Source organism: Oncorhynchus kisutch, linkage group LG10 (genome assembly GCF_002021735.2).
Source record: "Oncorhynchus kisutch isolate 150728-3 linkage group LG10, Okis_V2, whole genome shotgun sequence".
NCBI lineage: Eukaryota > Metazoa > Chordata > Actinopteri > Salmoniformes > Salmonidae > Oncorhynchus > Oncorhynchus kisutch.
Genome location: NC_034183.2, coordinates 9,998,146 through 10,017,511, shown reverse-complemented (window position 1 = coordinate 10,017,511; position 19,366 = coordinate 9,998,146). Strand labels below are relative to the sequence as shown.

Below are 19,366 nucleotides of genomic sequence, written 5' to 3'. Positions count from 1 at the left end.
CAGTGATTGGTCAACAGTAGGGATTCAATAAGAGACAACTTGTTTTCATGCAAATTGTTATATTGATAAATACTGCACCAAACATCTTAGTGAGATGTAAAATTGATTTATCTTAGATTTGTGTGTCTCTTCACAGTCCCCGCTGTTCCATAAGGGGTATTTTTACCTGATTCTACTGCTGGCATCAGTTATCTGATAGTTCCATGGCTCTATGTAGTACTGTGCTCCTCCCATAGTCTGTTCTGAATTTTCGTGTCAATCCCCAGTTGGCAACCCATCCCTTACGGGATTGTAAAGACAGCATATTAAAAATCGAATGGTTGTCTGTGTCCCAAATTGGCACCCTTTTCCCTATATAGTTTACCACTTTTGCCTAAAGCCTCAGTAGTGCACTATATTGGGAAAAGGATGCCATTTCAGAGGTAACCAATGTGTGGGTGCCGTTATTCTCTCCTCAAGATGGAAGCACTGTCAAGATGTGTAATACCTGTAGTTTATTGCAGGGATTCTCAGTCTGTCCTGGGTGCATGATTTGGTTTTTGCCCTCTCAATACATTTCAAATAACCAACTCATCATCAAGCTTTGATTATTTGAATCGGATGTGTAGTGTTAGGGCAAAAACCAAAACGTGCACCCAGGACAGAGTATGTGAGCAGAGCGTGCCCAATTTGACTGGAGCGAGATTCCCAAAGGCTGGAGCGTCTGTCTTCGCACCCGCTCCAGTAGTGCTCACTTCAGGAGCTCAGGGCATCCCTGCCCCAGCATGCATTTGTAGCCCCTTGCTGTTGCTACTGTCATGGAGTAAGCTACATATTTTCATGAAGAAACACACAGGTTCTAAATCAAGATAAGGACCAAGAGAGGGAGTGTGGTGACATAGTGTCCACTGTTATGTGTAAGGCTTCGAACACACCAACAGCGATTTTGCTGTCTACGAATACAGTTTGATGCTTACGTTCTGTAAATCCAACGTATTGTAAGAACATGTTGAAGATAAATACACAATGGAGAAGACTAGAAATAACAATCAATGGAAACAGTTGATTATCAGTTCAACATCTGTTTAGAATGTCAGTCCTGAACTCATAGCTAGGTGTGCTATGTTTTCATTGGTCTGAGTCTGGAGCAGCACACTTGTTATTTGGTAATTGGCCCAGTTGGACTGCAAGGACTTCTAATTGGTCAGGCTTAGGGTGGGGGGGTTATAAATGACATCCTGTTTCTTTGTTCTGTGGGGATAATCACTGAGGGCAGGGAGCATGACCATCTACCTCCTTGCATAATATGTCCTCTTTGAATAAACCTATTTTCCTCCCCCTGATTTTCTTTGGGGTCTGTGTTATTGGAGAGTAACATCAACTGCTAACAGTATGCACAACGCCGAACGTACTGCAACTGCCTCTGCAACGCATTGTTGCGAGGCAAACGCAGCGTTTCACTGGAAATGAATCATTCTGGTGGCCCAAAATGAAATAACGCTGTCGGTGTGTTCGAAACACAAGTCCTGGATGCTACCTGCTGTTATGGTGCTAAACTAGGTTACAGACCGGATTCTACCTGCTGTTATGGTGCTAAACTATTAGGTTACAGACTGGATGCTACCTGCTGTTATGGTGCTAAACTATTAGGTTACAGACCGGATGCTACCTGCTGTTATGGTGCTAAACTATTAGGTTACAGACTGGATGCTACCTGCTGTTATGGTGCTAAACTATTAGGTTACAGACCGGATGCTACCTGCTGTTATGGTGCTAAACTATTAGGTTACAGACTGGATGCTACCTGCTGTTATGGTGCTAACTATTAGGTTACAGACCGGATGCCATTGTTCTACACGTGGGATATGGTAGTTATACACTGGCTACATTACATTAAACATCCACAAGTAAAGGACGATGTTCAAGGAGACTTCCGTTTTGATTGGGTTATTTTGCCTAAAAACCTTTATGCCTACCTATAGGAAAAATAAAATAGTGGCCTAAAGGGTGTTTAGCATCCCCAGTGGCTCCTCAAGTGTGGACAGGATATGATCTGCTCATGGCCTGCTCTCCAGGCACCATCACATGTTCCTGAATCCAGAGACTGGCCAAACTCCTGTTTCTAAAAATGAATTAAATTACTAAGTCATTTTTCGTTTAATTTGTATTTCATTCTAAGTCACAGGCTATATGCTCAATTTATAGACTAAGGATTTTATACAACGACATGTTTAAATTAGCTTTATGTCCCTACCAGCCTAGTGTTGCACTCGCAAATGCTTCACAATGTTTCTTTGTAGGCTATAGCCTTGAAATAATAGAAATAATATAGCCTAAATAATACATTTTCGTTCCTCCTTAGGCTCCTGACCTATTTAGTGTTTAAATGCTGTTTTAATATGACATGTAGCCTATTTTTACATTATTTTTGCTTCTTACTTTCACCTTTTTCATTTTTATTCAAATGCTTTTCATTCAAATCCATATGGTGTCAATATATAAACTCTAGGTAGGACCAGGTAGGTACAATGAGCATTTGTTGTCTCTCAAATACGTTAGTGGTTGGTTAGCTAGCTAGCGAATTAGCCATATTAGCATTGACATGAAATCAGTCAAAACACCTCTAAACAAAGACATGGTATCAATAACAAGATACAACGAGCCACCTAGAATTCCCCACTTGGCAGCGTCTTGTCATTGTTGCTAACTATCTGACCGTCCAGAATCATACCGTTCAGCTTCCGGCCCTGTTGATGACTTTATTTTTGTGGCGTTGTCAGCCAAGCTGTCTATGCCCTTACACACTCCTCCTTGTCATGGATCTAAAACCCTGAAATCCATTACTGAGTGTGTGCAAGTGCACACGTTAGGAGAAAGGTGTTAGAATTATGATGTAACCCTGATTGTGTGTCTCTGTGTGGGTGCAGACCAGGCATATGCTGATGGAAAGGATGGGGAAGGAGAGTGTGGAGCTGGGGCAGGGCGAGGCCAATATTACAGGCCTGCAGGAGAACAGACTGATCCACAGCCTCTGTGACCTGCTGGAGAGGACCTGGGGCCACGGGCTACAGCTCAAACAGGTTAGTCGCATGGATGGGCAGGCAGACGGACGGCAAGAAGTATTCATACTCTTGACTTATTCCACATTATAGCCTGAATTCAAAATGGATTAAATAGTTTTTTTTCTCACCGATTTAGGCACAATACCCCATAATGGCAAAGTGAAAACATGTTTTTCGAAATGTTACAAATTGATTGAAAATAAATTCACGCTCCTTTGTCATGACACTCCAAATTGCGCTTGGGTGCATCCAATTTTCCTTTGATCATCCTTGATGTCACTATAACTTAATTTGGAGTCCAACTGTGGCCAATGAAATTGTTTGAACATGAAAAACACACACCTGCCTATATAAGGTCCCACAGTTGACAGTGCATGTCAGAGCAGAAACTATACCATGAAGTCCAAGGAACTGTCCGTAGATCTCCGAGAGAGAATTGTAATGAGGCATATATCTGGGGAAGGGTATTAAACAATTTCTAGAGTGTGGAATGTTTCCAACAGCACAGTGGCCTCCATCATGAGGAAATAAAAAAAAATCTAACTACCCAGACTGCCTAGAGCTGGCCGTCCGACCAAACTGAGAAACCAGGCAAGAAGGACCTTGGTCAGGGAGGTGACCAGGAACCCAATGACCACTCTGACAGAACTACAGAGTTCCTTGGCTGAGATGGGAGAACCTGCCAGAAGGACAAGTCTCTACAGCACTTCACCACTCTGGGCTTAATGGGAGAGTGTCCAGACGGAAGCCACTCCTGAGATAAAGGCACATGACCGCACGCCTGGAGTTTGGAAAAAGGCATGTGAAAGACTACGAGCATAACGCAAAATATTCTGTGGTCTGATGAGACAAAAAGGTAACTCTTTGGCCTGAATGCAAAGTGCTATGTCTAGAGAGAACAAGGCCCAGCTCATCATCCATCTAACACCATCCCTACAATGAAGCATGGTGGTGACAGCATCATGCTATGGGGATGCTTTTCATCAGCAGCGACTGGGAGACGGTTAAGGATAGAGGGAACAATGAATGGAGCCAAATACAGGCAAATCCTTGATGAGAACCTGCTTCAGTGCAAATAACCTTAGACTGGGGCGAAGATTTACTTTCCAACAGGACAATGACCCCCATACTTTTGTCATTATGGGGTATTGTGTGAAGATGGGGTTGGGGGGGGGGGGGGGGGGTCAAGGGAATACTTTCTGAGTGCACTGAAGCCCGGGATTCAAACAGACATGCAAATTAGCAATAATCATCCTAATGATGACTTCGTCTCCGGGAAGTACAAAACAATGGTGGCATCAAATTAGCAATCTGCATGCTGCAATACACTTAAATATGTGTATGTGTGTATGTGTATATATATATATATATATATATGTGTGTGTGTGTGTGTGTGTGTGTGTGTGTTTCCCTAAACTTTTGTGAGTGCTGTTGATTTGTGTTTGTACCGTCCAGGGGAGGTCGGCTCTGTGGTCCCACCTGCTCCACTACCAGGCCAACGAGGAGAAGATGGAGTCACCTTCAAATGCCGAATGTCCAGGTCAGAGTAGATGCATACTAATCTGATCCCAGATCTGTTTGTGATGACAATGATCATCGGAATTAGACATGCAGCAGAAACAGATGTTGGACCAGGCTGGAGACAGTAGATATTAGGAAGGTTGTACAGTAATATCCATCTGGTATTATTTTATTGGTCTGGTCTGCTAGCACCACCAGTCATTAACCAGATAATACAGTAGTTTGTCTGCTAGGTATGCTCTGTGAGGGGATCACATCTGCCAATCACGCTATTCCTGGTTACAGTGTCCAATGGGTCGGACAGCAGGAGGCTGGAGGAGGGGCTTCCACCGCCGAAGGGCTCCTTTGTACAGGATATGAGGTAATGTGTGGATTCACAAAGCTGTAAAACATGATCTTAAATGTAATCCATTACTGTTGCTGTTTTTAATATAAGGGTTTCACAATGAAATATTTTAACATTTGTATTTATTTTACTATGTCAATATTGTGTTGTAAACGTTTTGGCAGTTGTGGAAAGAATCTATAGTTGTAAGTTGCGGATTTCAGTGGAAATGATGTCATTGTTGATGTTTTTTATCATGAAGGCTATTTTCTCTTGAAACACACTTTCTATCTACTAGAAAGTAGTGGACATGTAAAGAATATGAAAAATATATACTTTAAAGTATAAAGGACCATTACCTCTTAATAACCAACATTTCAGAAAATTCCGGTAACTATGGTCAAATACAGGGAGTTTTGAAACCATGGCAGCTTTCCTAAAGGATAGAGGAACCCAACCCAACAAACTGCTTTCTTTGAAAACAGAATAGAATGTGTTTTACCATCTCAGGTTTGTCCAGACCATGAGTGGGGATCTCGGTGAAGTGGGTCAGGCCCGGGCCTGGATTCATCTGGCCTTGGAGAAGAAACTGCTCTCACAACACCTCAAACTGCTGCTGGCCAACCATGACCTGATTAGGTACACACCCATATCACATATACTCTCTTCACACTACTGAGCTGAGCAGAGCCAAGCTGTACTGAGCTGGCTTGGTTGCACATCCAGGATAGTCGCTAGAATCGTGCTGGAAAGTACAATGTGAAAATAAAATATCTGAGCCGGCGCAGTTGGGGTCGGCACGATAATGTGAAAAGGGTAACAGACCGATGACTCTTCAGATGCATGCTTCATTTGAGTGTGTTAACCTCTGTCCTCTCCTTACAGGCAGCTGTATAAACCTTATGCATTCCTGCTGTGTGAGGAGGAGAGGGAGCAGTTTCTGTTCCACCTGCTGTCGCTCAACACTGTAGACTACCTCTGCTTCACACGCAAATTCACCTCCATCAGTAAGTCTGGGAGATTCAACAGGGCTGTGTTCATTTGGCACCAAACGGAAGAAGTACCAGTGAGAGATGTTATTTTGTGCACTTATGCGGGGGTTTTCAGACTTTTTGGGGCCGGGGAGCCTTTTGTGACGGCAAATTCATCAGGGATTAGCCTGGGTACCAGTCTATTTCGCTAACATGCCACTCCTTGTCATTGCCTTTTTAGCAATCTTCAAACATGAACATTCTTATTGAGCTCGAGGAGATCAGAGGATTTGATCCTGATTCGATAACCCGCACAGCTATCATCCTATCACAATGTTTATGCAAATTAGACTGATAGAACGTTTCATTGGGAGCATTGGGAGCATTAACATTGGGCATTCTGACAATACATTTCATTGGAAACATTAACATTGGGCGCTGGGAGAACAGAGGATTCCTGTTTATTGCATTTTTGCCACCAGCCAATGGGATCACATCAAAGAAAAGCTCTCTCTATTCAAACTTCCCCGCCAGTTCATTGTGAACGCTGTAGACTATTTTACTGTATGTCCAGCGAGCAAGAGTTTTGTGTGTGTGGATAATTATCTATTTTCTTTCTCAAAATAAGTGACCAAACGATGTTTCTACTTCTGGGACACATTGAGCTAGGCTACTGGTTCAAGAGCTGTATGAGGAATAGGGAGAGGATGGAAGAGTGAGAGAGAGGCCAGTGGAGATGCATGAATTTAGCAAGCAGGGAACAGTGAAGATATTAAGAACAATAATCTTACACATTTTCATGGAAACTATTAATGTTGTTTCCAACTACCAATCAGCAACTGCGCCGTAAATCTGGCTGCATATGGCCAGTCTGTGGCAATAACGAGTGGAATGGAATGTTCGCTAAAGAGATTGGTACTCAGGCTAATCAGGGACCCCATCATTATCAGACCACAACTTGAGTGTGTTTAAAAAAAAAATATCCTACAGGGAGTTTTACTATGATGTCATTGGGTTCCTAATTCCTATTTGGTTGTATGAGAGAGCGTTCTAACTAAGCGTTTTAGTTAATGTTTCTGCAATATCATTATATTATCTTCATATAAGTCAGCATCCCCCTGCAGTTCTGAAAACGTTCCTGGTACGTGTTAAAGAAGGAATGGTCTTAAGAACACTGTCATTCTGGATAGAGGAACGTTACCATTAATGTGCCAGAAATGTTCTGGGATCTAAACATTCTTAGCTGGTTTAAACTAAAGCAACCTTTTTAACAGTCCATGAACATCTAACATTGCACTGAAATGTGTTCACTACCTGTAAGTCGCTCTGGATAAGGGCGTCTGCTAAATGACTCAAATGTATTTGTTCTCGTCTCTTGTCCCTTCAGGCATTCCGTACCGTGTTGTCATAACGCCCATGAAGAAGCTGAGCATTGCCATGACAATGTCCAACCCCTGGGTGTGTGTTTCTGGCGAGCTGGGTGACTCCGGGGTCAGACAGATTCCCAAGAACACACAGGAGATCATCTTCCAGGTGAGCTGCTCAGTCCCATTGTTTACCTGGGCTGGGTGGAGCGGATGGAAGCTACTGCTTAGGAATTCTCCATCAAACAGACATACGCACACGCATGCTGGCACACTCTGTTCTTATTCTAGTCTGTCCCTCTGTGTGTTAGTGTCAGAACCTGGGCAGACTGAGCACCCTGCAGTTGGGCCAGGAGAACTCTGGCCTGCTGGCAAAGTGTCTGGTGGACTGTGTGATTGTGCACAATGAGATCACTGGACACACCTACAGGTAACAAACACATATGGTGTTTCTTCTGTTAAATCTGCATTGCACTGCACACTTTTTTGTTGTTGTTGACCAAGTTAGTTAGTGTTGCTCTAATTTCTGTACTCACAAGTTGTGTTTATTAGGGCACAAGAAGGAAAACCACTTTAAAACACCGTCTGCAACAGGAAAGGGACATTTTGTGTTTTGGATTAGACAAGCCCAGGTTGTCCTTCTGTTTGGTCCCTAATGAACGTGATCCTGCCTCAAAATTCTGAATTAACAAATTTAAAATTGACTGCTCCTTTGCCCTGTTTCACATATAACCTCTCACCCTCTTATCTCTCTACCTGCGCTCTCCTCCCAGGTTCCCATGCGGCCGATGGCTGGGGAAGGGTGTGGGCGACGGAAGCCTGGAGAGGGTGCTGATTGGTCAGCTGGTGTCGCCCGGAGGAGAGGAGGATTCTGGGAGGTGGACGGGGACTCCCCCAGAGCAGGGCTCGCCCCCACAGAGCGGACGCACGGGGAGTCTGGGGTCTCTGAGCCGCAGCAACAGTATGTATGGACACACACTGAGGGTCAGATTTACTGAGCATCTACACCTGGTAACAGTTTGTACCTGGAATTTTATGAAGGGAAAGATAAAAAAAACGAACAGATATTACACTTTTTATATTAACCATTAAGCGTAATATCTTATCTTTCCTATGGTCATGAGTACATGTACATTTTCTGTAATTCATTGCTATACCTTATTTTTAATGCTCCACCTTTCCTCCCCTGTCTTTCATGCCATTGTCCATCGTCACGTCTAAATTCCTCTCTCCTGTTCTACCTCTCTCCCTCCCACCTTCCCGCCATCTCTCTCCTCCATTCAGAGCTCTCCTCTGCTCAGGTGCAGGAGGATACGAGGGAGGCAGTGAACAACCTTGTCAAGCACTTCCACAAAGCAGAGCAGGAGGTAGGCTGTGTGTGAGAGATTCCAAACGCAGAACATAGAGGGAGTAGAGGAGACTTTAGCCTCTCGGCCTTTGTCTGCTGCTGTTTGTGTCTGGATCTATGAGTCTCTGTGTGTCTAGAGGTTATCATCAGCATGATTCACGACCTTCGCTCTGCAAGGCAGAATCTCCCACAGTTTAAAGGCAGACTGGCTTTTTTTCTCTAGTCTATGGCCTGCCCTGACCTCCCCTTTTAAAAGCCTGTTCTGACTTTTCCTTTTAAAAGCCTGCTCTGACTTCTTTAAAATCCCTAGTCTGAACTCCCTTTAAAAACCCCAGCCCTGTGGAGACAGTAGCTCACTGTTTCTATCAGTTACCACTTAACCTCTCCCCCCAGGATAATTCATCGACCAATCAGCTTTAATAAATGGACCTTTCCTTGCCGTAGCAGAGGCGCCATGAAGATTCACATATTCCCTCAGTGAATTGTAAATTAAAATCCATGAAAATATATTATTATGTATAAGAGCTTAATAGAAACCACTCACTGCTTTGGGAGATTCTGTCACAGCAAGTGCTTTTGAATTTGGTTTTTAATTGCATCTTAGACTGTTGGAACCTGAAGGGAAAGCTGAATCCTGTTGCTTTGAGCGCCTTCTCTGGAACTGAAGTGTACTAGATAATATCGCCCTGGGCTTAGGTTTGTCACCGTGGCAACCATAATTCAACTCCTCCACACTGCAGTCCAACAATTGTACAACTTAATTTGCAAGGATGACTGAATGAATGCGGATGGAAGGTTTCTGAAGAAACTTCAGAGTGATTAAAAATGTATATATTACCTTTATTTAACCAGGTAGGCTAGTTGAGAACAAGTTCTCACTTACAATTGCGACCTGGCCAAGATAAAGCAAAGCAGTTCGACACATACAACAACAGAGTTACACATGGAGTAAAACAAACATACAGTAGAAAAATGAGTCTATATACAATGTGAGCAAATGAGGTGAGATAAGGGAGGTAAAGGCAAAAGGCCATGGTGGTGAAGTAAATACAGTATAGCAAGTAAAACACTGGAATGGTAGATTTGCAGTGGAAGAATGTGCAAAGTAGAGATAGAAATAATGGGGTGCAAAGGAGCTAAATAAATACAGTAGGGGAAGAGGTAGTTGTTTGGGCTAAATTATAGATGGGCTATGTACAGGTGCAGTAATCTGTGAGCTGCTCTTAAAGCTAGTGAGGGAGAGAAGTGTTTCCAGTTTCAGAGATTTTTGTAGTTCGTTCCAGTCATTGGCAGCAGAGAACTGGAAGGAGAGGCGGCCAAAGGAAGAATTGGTTTTCGGGGTGACCAGAGAGATGTACCTGCTGGAGCGCGTGCTACAGGTTGGTGCTGCTATGGTGACCAGTGAGCTGAGATAAGGGGGACTTTACCTAGCAGGGTCTTGTAGATGACCTGGAGTCAGTGGGTTTGGCGACGAGTATGAAGCGAGGGCCAGCCAACGAGAGCATACAGGTCGCAGTGGTTGGTAGTATATGGGGCTTTGGTGACAAAACTGATGGCACTATGATAGACTGCATCCAATTTATTGAGTAGGGAGGCTATTTTGTAAATGACATCATCGAGGATCGGTAGGATGGTCAGTTGTACGAGGGTATGTTTGGCAGCATGAGTGAAGGATACTTTGTTGTGAAATAGGAAGCCAATTCTAGATTTAACTTTGGATTGGAGATGTTTGATCTGAGTCTGGAAGGAGAGTTTACAGTCTAACCAGACACCTAGAATATGTGGACAACTACAAATACCTAAGTCAGGACCATTCAGAGTAGTGATCTTGGGTGGGCGGGCAGGTGCAGGGAGCGATCGGTTGAAGAGCATGCATTTAGTTATACATGTATTTTAAGAGCAGTTGGAGGCCACTGAAGGAGAGTTGTATGGCATTGAAGCTCATCTGGAGGGTTGTTAAGTGTCCAAAGAAGGGCCAGAAGTATACAGAATGGTGTGGTCTGCGTAGAGGTGGATCAGAGTCTCACCAGCAGCAAGAGCAACATCATTGATGTATACAGAGAAGAGAGTCGGCCCAAAAATTTAACCCTGTGGCACGCCCATAGAGACTGCCAGAGGCCCGGACGACAGGCCCTCCGATTTGACACACTGAACTCTTATCAGAGAAGTAGTTGGTGAACCAGGCGAGGCAATCATTTGAAAAACCAAGGCTATCGAGTCTGCCGATGAGGATGTGGTAATTGACAGAGTCGAAAGCCTTGGCCAGGTCAATGAATACGGATGCACAGTATTGTTTCTTATCGATGGCGGTTAAGAGACTGTTAAGATATCATTTAGGACCTTAAGCGTGGCTGAGGTGCACCCATGTACAGCTCTGAAACCAGATTGCATAGGGGAGAAGGTGCGGTGGGATTCGAAATGGTCGGTAATCTGTTTGTTAACATGGCTTTCGAAGACCTTAGAAAGGCAGGGTAGGATAGATATAGGTCTGTAACAGTTTGGGTCAAGAGTGTCCCCACCCCTTTGAAGAGGGGGATGACCGCAGCTGCTTTCCAATCTTTGGGAATCTCAGACGACACGAGAGGTTGAACAGGCTAGTAATAGGGGTTGCACAAATTTCTGCAGATCATTTTAGAAAGGGTCCATATTGTCTAGCCTGGCTGATATGTAGGGGTCCAGATTTTGCAGCTCTTTCAGAACATCAGCTGACTGGATTTGGGAGAAGGAGAAATGGGGAAGGCTTGGGTGAGTTGCTGTAGGGGGTATAGTGCTGTTGACTGGGGTAGCCATGTCGAAAGCATGGCCAGCCGTAGAAAAATGGTTATTGAAATTCTCAATTATAGTGGATTTATCGGTAGTGACAGTGTTTCCTATCCTCAGTGCAGTGGGAAGCTGGAAGGAGGTGTTCTTATTCTCCATGAACTTTAGTGTCCCAGAACTTTTTTGAGTTTGTTGCAGGAAAGAAATTTCTGCTTGAAAAAGCTAGCCTTGGCTTTTCTAACTCCCTGTGGATATTGGTTTCTAGCTTCCCTGAAAAGTTGCATATCACGGGGGCTGTTCGATGCTAATGCAGAATGCCATAGGATGTTTTTGTGTTGGTTAAGGGCAGTCAGGTCTGGAGCGAACCAAGGGCTATATCTGTTCCTGGTTCTACATTTTTTGAATGGGGCGTTCTTATTTAAGATGGTGAGGAAGGCATTAAAAAAAAAAAAATTTATCAGTCATCCTCTACTGACGGGATGAGGTCAATCTCCTTCCAGGATACCCGGGCCAGGTCGATTAGAAAGGCCTGCTCGCTGGAGTATTTCAGGGAGCGTTTGACAGTGATGAGGGGTGGTCGTTTGGTCGCAGACCCATTACGGATGCAGGCAATGAGGCAGTGATCGCTGAGATCTTGGTTGTAAACAGGAGAGGTGTATTTAGAGGGCAAGTTGGTTAGGATGATATCTATGAGGGTGCCTGTGTTTTCTGCTTTGTGGTGATACCTGGTAGGTTCATTGATCATTTGTGTGAGATTGAAGGCATCAAGCTTAGATTGTATGATGGCTGGGGTGTTAAGCATGTTCCAGTTTAGGTCACCTAGCAGCCAGAGTTCTGTAAGATAGATGGGGGCAATCAGTTCACATATGGTGTCCAGAGCACAGCTGGGTGCAGAGGGTGGTCTATATCAAGTGGCAATGGTGAGACACTTGTTTTTAGAGGTGGATTTTTGAAGTTGAAGTTCAAATTGTTTGGGTACAGACCTGGATAGTAGGACAGAACTCTCCAGGCTATCTCTGCAGTAGATAGCAACACCGTCCCCTGGCCATTCTATCTTGTCTGAAAATGTTGTAGTTAGGGATGGAGATTTCAGAGTTTTTGGTGGTCTTCCTAAGGATTGCTTCTGAAGTCTGAGTGTTCTGCTGTGTCCAGCTTAAGGGATGTAGCATCTTTAAAGGGGGGCTGAATTTACTGATTTAGCCTCTCTTTCAATCATCCTCATTGGGAAATGCAACTGAGAATGAGATTTGGGTCTTGAAGGTGGGCTTTGGGGTCGGTGTGTGTGTGTTCACACGTGGGAAGCATTTGTATATTCACTCAGCAAAAACAGTATACAGTTAGTCACTCACCCTTCTAGATAACTTGAAACAGTCTAACCAGGTATTGTGTCTGGAAGTAGGCTAGCTAGCAAGATAGCCAACTTCTTTCGCCAATTGACTTCAGCTGGCGGGATTGCATCCATGGCAAAATTGGTTTGACTTTGGATGGCCTATATGTGGGACTGTCAATATATTACACAACATAAATGGGACAACTGATTGCCCCTAACTAGCCCAATGGGGATATCCAAAGTCGAACCAAATTTACCATGGTCAGTGTCCTGGGAATTACGAATATGTCTTGTTCTCTGAATTGACGATCACCCAACCGAAGGAAAACTGTTACGTACCCTTCATTCCGTGACATACTCTTCCCCCCCCCTAATAATCTCACATTTCAGTTTTGGAAGAGACCTGGCTTTATGACAAAAATTATCTTACTTACCATTAATTGTATTTATTTGTAGTCAATTTTGACACTAGAATAAATGTTTCTGACTCATATCGATGCCACAGGCTGTTTATTTTTTATTTTTTTATTCAGTCGCTCTTTAAACTCTACCATTGTAACTGTATAACCAGAACCATATTCTACAAGTTAGCGACTCATTGAACCTCTCCTCTTATCTCCTCTCCTTTCAGAGGGGGAACCTGACTGCTCTGCTCTGTGGAGAGGGGGGGCTGGTGCGCTCCCTGGAACAGTTCCTCCTCCACGGCTTTAAGTCCTCGCGCCTATTTCAAAGGAGTGTGTTCATATGGGACTTTGTGGGTAAGTGTGGGTGTGGGAACAGAATGTGTTGTGTGGTAATGTAATTTGTCTCCATCTAGTGGCTAATTTTACAAGTTAAATGTTTAATTATTCAGTGTGTTAGTGCAGCACAGTATGATTCACCTAGTACCCCCAGTAAACAGCATCATCTTGTCATAGAAATTGAATGTCTAGCGTTCTAGTGTATGATTAGTCACTCTATTTCCATGGTTCCTGTCCTTCTGTTTCACACACACACACACACACACACAGAGAAAGTGGTGGTTTCCATGGAGACTGCGGATCAGATGGGTGACTTGCGTGAATCAACAGAACTATGTGACTCGCTGTGTCACTATGCCAACGCCATCAACGCTTCACCACGGAACATCGGAAAGGAGGGCAAGTTCCAGCTGCTGGTCTGCCTGGGAGTCAGGTGAGAGGTGAAAGTTGAAAGTTCAAACGGCAATGGAAAGGGAGATGGTAGGGGCCAAGAGGATCTAACATGTCACAGAACATATTTTGTAGAACAGATATGACTGTCTGTCATGCAGAATAGGGAATAATTCCAGCTCTATACATCCTATTTCTATCTTCACATACTGAGTGTTGCATCTTTCTGAATAGGCCCCAGTTGTGTAAGACAGATGCATTCTAACAGGGCCCTCTAATGAAAAATGTGAACGTCACCATTCTGGTGGTTAATTCTATCAGTCCTGAGTGACACACTTTCCCTTTCCCTGTAGCCCCTCTGAGCACTCTGCAGCCGGAGTGGCCTGCAGCAGGACTGGTCTCCAAGGCCTCAGTCACAGACCTGACCCATTTACATCACACACTGTTATTTCAACCAGGAATTTGGGCTGCTGGAGGCCTGCAGCGTTGGGGTGGTCAAAACCGTGGCGGTCGATGTGGCTTTAAGATGAGGAGGACGATTCTATTTTATTTTTTTATGAGCACGGCATTATTTCTGTTACAGCATATTGGATGGCTGTCATTCAAATTCCATTCCAATGTAACATTGACATTTTCCCTATACCCATCATGAGGTTGCTACAACCTAGCCTATGACTGAAAGTAGCTGGACACAGGTCGAGAAATTTGAGCTGACCGACAGTGACACATGCGCAGATGGTGACATTCAATACCGCTTTGCACACTCTTGACTGCATCTCTGATCTACGGTGTAATCATTAGTCCCACTGTTGCAAACAAGAGTTTATATTGCTTCTCTTTTTAAGAAACGCTTTTCAACAGAATCTGCAGAATGAAAACACCCCTGATCACACGTAAACACATTTTACTTTCATAGCAGCCACGTTGTATTCCTTCTCGCATCTATGCACGCTCTTCTCACCTTTTTCCCTTTGCTTGTGGACTTCAATGCACAACACATCAGCTGTATGAGACCAGGCTAAAAAACCTTTCCAAGCCAAACCATAACCACTACACACATCCTACATCGTTGTCACCATATTAGCTAAAGTAACATCATAGTCAACACAGCTAATAGAACTAATGCTTGAGTAAACCTGCTACAGTCATGCAGTACAGTTAACAAGCAGTTTAGCAGTTACACCACCAGGCCCTGCTGGCAAATTTTTTTTTTACCAAAAGCTTACCTTGGAAGTGTTTGTTGTGTTGGATAGTTCTAGCCAGCTAGGTAACATAGCATCACTCTTTGTTTGAGTAGGCTAAACTAGTTAGCTGCATTCGCTAGCTAAGTAAGTGGAAGACGTTTGGACACACCTATTCATTCCAGGGTTTTTCTTTATTTTTATTATTTTCTACATTGTAGAATCAGACATCAAAACTATGAAATAACACATGAAATCATGTAGTAACCAAAAAAGTGTTCAGCAAATCAAAATATATTTTGTATTTGAGATTCTTCAACATCGCCACCCTTTGCCTTAATAACAGCTTTGCACACTCTTTTGGCATTCTCTCAACCAGCTTAAACCAGCCAGAACTCCTTCAAGACTTGAAAAGCATTCCAGGTGAAGCTGGTTGAGAGAATACCAACATTGTGCAAAGCTGTCAAGGCAAAGGGTGGCTACTGTGAAGAATCTCAAATATAAAATATATTTTGATTTGTTGAACACATGATTCCATACACAATGGTGCTACCATACAGAGAGCTGTTGAGGCTACTGTAGACCTTCATTGCAAAACAGTGTATTTTAATAGATAATTTGGTGACGTGACTATATTAGTATAGATTTATCGAAAAAGGATACCCTTTTTTTATGTTTCACAATTTTCTTTTGTTTATGAAATTCACTGATGAGGATGGTCCTCCCCTTCCACCTCTGAGGAGCCTCCAGTGTAATGTAGGATACATAGCTGGCTGAATAACTGGGTAATGCCTTGTTCAGGCTGGTACCTACCTGGTAGTTAACTAAGAAACTATGTGGAAACAAGGTACCTACGTCCCAAGAATTCAACACAATTGATAAACAACCTGTTACCAAATGGTAAATATTGACGTTCGTGTCAAAGAATTTCAAGGAAACTGAAATGTAATAACTATGCAATTATTAGGCAATTGTTTTTAATAAGTAATCATTTCTAAGTAACAGGCTGTAAACTCAAACGTAACTAATAATAGTTTTATATACAATGACAATTTAATCTGGTTTGTTAATGGGTGTATATGGTCTAAACTTGATACATTTTCCTCATTCCATTTCATGCATTTGAGGCCTAATGGAAGGGCTATATAATTAAGCAGTAAGGACTGAGGGAGTGTGGTATATGGCCAACGCAGAGTTGAATGGGGCATGCGCAACGCAGAGTCCCTGGACACAGCCCATAGCCGTAGTATATTGGCCATATACCACAAACCCCAGAGGTACCTTATTGCTATTATAAACTGGTTACGAACGTAATTAGAGCAGTAAAAATAAATGTTTTGTCATAACCGTGGTATATTTGATATACCACAGTTGTCAGCCAATCAGCATTCAGTGCTCTTACCACCCAGTTTATAAATGCAATTAATTCATTAAAACAAACTAAAAACACTTGATTTGAAGTAAGTGGTCTGAGGTGCTTTGGTACACCTTGGAGCTTGCTTTTGAAAACGATCTAGTCTTCTATATATTGCATCTATATTTTCCTGAGACAGACTACCTACCTAGCTAGCTAGATAGAAACTGACCACTACTGGAAGAATCATCAAATTAAACCCACAAAGAATGTGCTGACTCAATTGCTTTTGTTGAATTTAAAATAAAATGCAAACTTGCATCTATGAGAACCTAGTCAACAGCTCCAGGTTCAAGTTGGTTTCCGAGCCCCAATTCCAGACCTTAACCATTATAGCATAAATGCAAATCATTTTTTTCTACACAATGCATTTCTGCTTGAGTGTTGCTCCCTCCTGAACAGACCTGTGGAGAAAAGGATTTGACCTTTAACCCTGTGTGTTGGCAGGGACCGGCTGCTGCCCCAGTGGCTCCACCTATTGGCCGAGTGCCACCTGACGGCTGTTCAATACGAGAAGTCAGCGCTGGTCCGGGATCGTGCCGCCGTCCACACTCTCTCCCGTGTCCTCCACACCCTCCACGAGTTCCCCATCGCCCTGGAGACCGCCCTGGTCAAAGGGGTGGACCTCTAACCCCACCGGCGCTGAGGACATTGAAATGGTATTTTAACCCCTATCCACAGACTGCGCAACGCACACAGGGTGGCTGGGCCTCAATAGTGTCGTGACTGCCTCTCCATGTGTCCTCTCCTTCAGTTCCACACCGATCATGACCGGTGTAAGTAAGAAGTGTTACACAAGCCCATCATTGGGTCATCACTTCAATCCTGTCAGATCTAGTGAGGGAGAGGACACGAGGACAGGAAGTCACTTTAGACAATTGAGATGCAGCCAGCAGAGCCTGCCTGGTCAGAACTGGACAGCTGAACTCTCACGACAAGAGAGGAAGTGACCATGGGAGACCTTTTTGGGGTGCAAGTCTATGAGGGGATGGAACACCGAAGACAAGCCACTGACCTGGCAGCTTCTGCAGGCCTATTGCCTCATTCGCTGACACATATGTCATATCCATTGAAGTCACACTGACCATACATACGTACATACGTACATACATACATACGTACATACATACATGCGTACATACATACGTACATACATACGTACATACATACGTACATACATACATACATACATACATACGTACATACATACGTACATACATACATACGTACATACATACATACATACATACATACATACATACGTACATACGTACATACATACATACATACATACATACATACATACATACATACATACATACATACATACATACATACATACATACATACATACATACATACATACATACATACATACATACATACATACATACATACATACATACATACATACATACGTACGTGTAACTTTAATTTTCATCCCCTCAAGTTTTATTATTGGAATGTGATACAAGCGAGTTGGCTGTTTGGCGTGTTTATCTGAATGGATAAATATATATAATAACTGTTGCCCTCACTTCTAAAACGAAAGTTGCGCCCCTACGTACGTACAGGAAACGGTGTTGCGTTTCTTATTTTCCTCATTTACACTGTGATCGGTCTCTTGGAGTGAGGCGGAGTGATTCCCTTAACCAACCAGCTTTGATGTCTCAGCTCACACTGTGAAGGGCAAGGGGGGAAAAAAAAGAGTTGTGATGAACTTTGACTCCACCTACCTGTCCTGCCCCTACTTAACCCAAGTCGTATTGCTGTTATGCTTGCCCTTGGCATATAAACCTGACATGCATGTCCATATCAGGGGTGTATTCACTATGAACCAAACAGCTCGAAACGAGGAGGGACTAAACTGAACGCTCGTTATGTTTTGCAACGGTTCGCACCAGTGTGCCCTAATGAATACACCCAATGTTTTTCCTTTCTCTCAGTGATTGTCAGTCTCTAGCTACAGTTATTCTGCTGCCCGATTGTCTGCTGTATTATTATGGTATGGACATTGTGAATGGATTATTTCTAATCTAAAAAAATAATGGAGATTAAAGATAGTTACTCTGCTCAAACTGGTGTATATTTTTGTTCGCCAACACTAGATAATAACTTTCCCGAATGAACCATCATAAATGCTTTATAAACTGTTATAAAATGCTTAATGTAATGCTTAGAAATACTTTATTAATGGTTTATGAATGCCTTACATGAAAGTTGATGTAAAAACTATCTTTAAATTGTCTGTGCAGCAGTTGCCTGGTCCTGTACATCAGAGGTTTTATTTGACTGACTGAAGCCCAAGAACTCTTCTCAATGTTCCCTGACTCGGCCCTGTTTCTGTAGGCCGGTCTGTTTATCGTTCTATAGACTTTTTGACTCCTCCTACAGGATCATTCTGGCTTTGCTGACAAAAATATAGAAAATATTGGTTTGAAATATTGAAAATGGTCTTTTGGTCAATTAAAATGTTACGTTTTTTTTATACTGTGACTATTTGAACGTTGCTTTGTAAGAAGTTGTCCTTCAGTCATACAATGTTACCATAGACTTTTCAGTTGGGAGGGGGTTCTCTATCATCTGTCTAAGTTTCTGTTGACAGAATTGCATTTTGTTTTCTAAATTGCTTATTTAATTGTAATTGCTTGGTCAAAATATTGAGGTTTTTCTTCAAAAACGAGCTTGATATTATATTGATATTACATGTGGCTTTTTTGTTGATAAGATGGAAATGTCATCTGCACTATTCTTGTCAAACCCGCAATGATGACGGCTCTAGCTTATTATTATTATTATTATTATTATTTGAAAACTGATATTAGGCTAAGTACTAATCTATTATTTTCAATATTAATGAATTGTGTTAAAGATTAAAGTCTCTGCTAAGATATAAAACTGACTTTTTGTTTTGTCTGGTGACATGATTCTCACAACTGTAGGCAACGATGGGCCCTATCATTTCATGCAATGGTTGGTAA

General features: G+C 42.8%; 1 protein-coding gene across 1 annotated transcript in view; it reads left to right on the top strand.

Moving 5' to 3' along the window:
• LOC109897716 (DENN domain-containing protein 5B) overlaps positions 1-18,531 on the top strand; it is a 38,970-nt gene extending 20,439 nt beyond the window's left edge. The window contains exons 10-21 of the mRNA XM_020492250.2: positions 2,907-3,059; positions 4,497-4,581; positions 4,848-4,923; positions 5,398-5,526; positions 5,773-5,894; positions 7,246-7,391; positions 7,534-7,652; positions 7,996-8,183; positions 8,507-8,589; positions 13,292-13,418; positions 13,671-13,833; positions 16,833-18,531. Coding sequence (XP_020347839.2) covers positions 2,907-3,059; positions 4,497-4,581; positions 4,848-4,923; positions 5,398-5,526; positions 5,773-5,894; positions 7,246-7,391; positions 7,534-7,652; positions 7,996-8,183; positions 8,507-8,589; positions 13,292-13,418; positions 13,671-13,833; positions 16,833-17,016 — 1,575 coding nt within the window. The 3' untranslated portion in view covers positions 17,017-18,531. The remainder of the gene's footprint in view (positions 1-2,906; positions 3,060-4,496; positions 4,582-4,847; positions 4,924-5,397; positions 5,527-5,772; positions 5,895-7,245; positions 7,392-7,533; positions 7,653-7,995; positions 8,184-8,506; positions 8,590-13,291; positions 13,419-13,670; positions 13,834-16,832) is intronic.
• Positions 18,532-19,366: the final 835 nt, after the last annotated feature.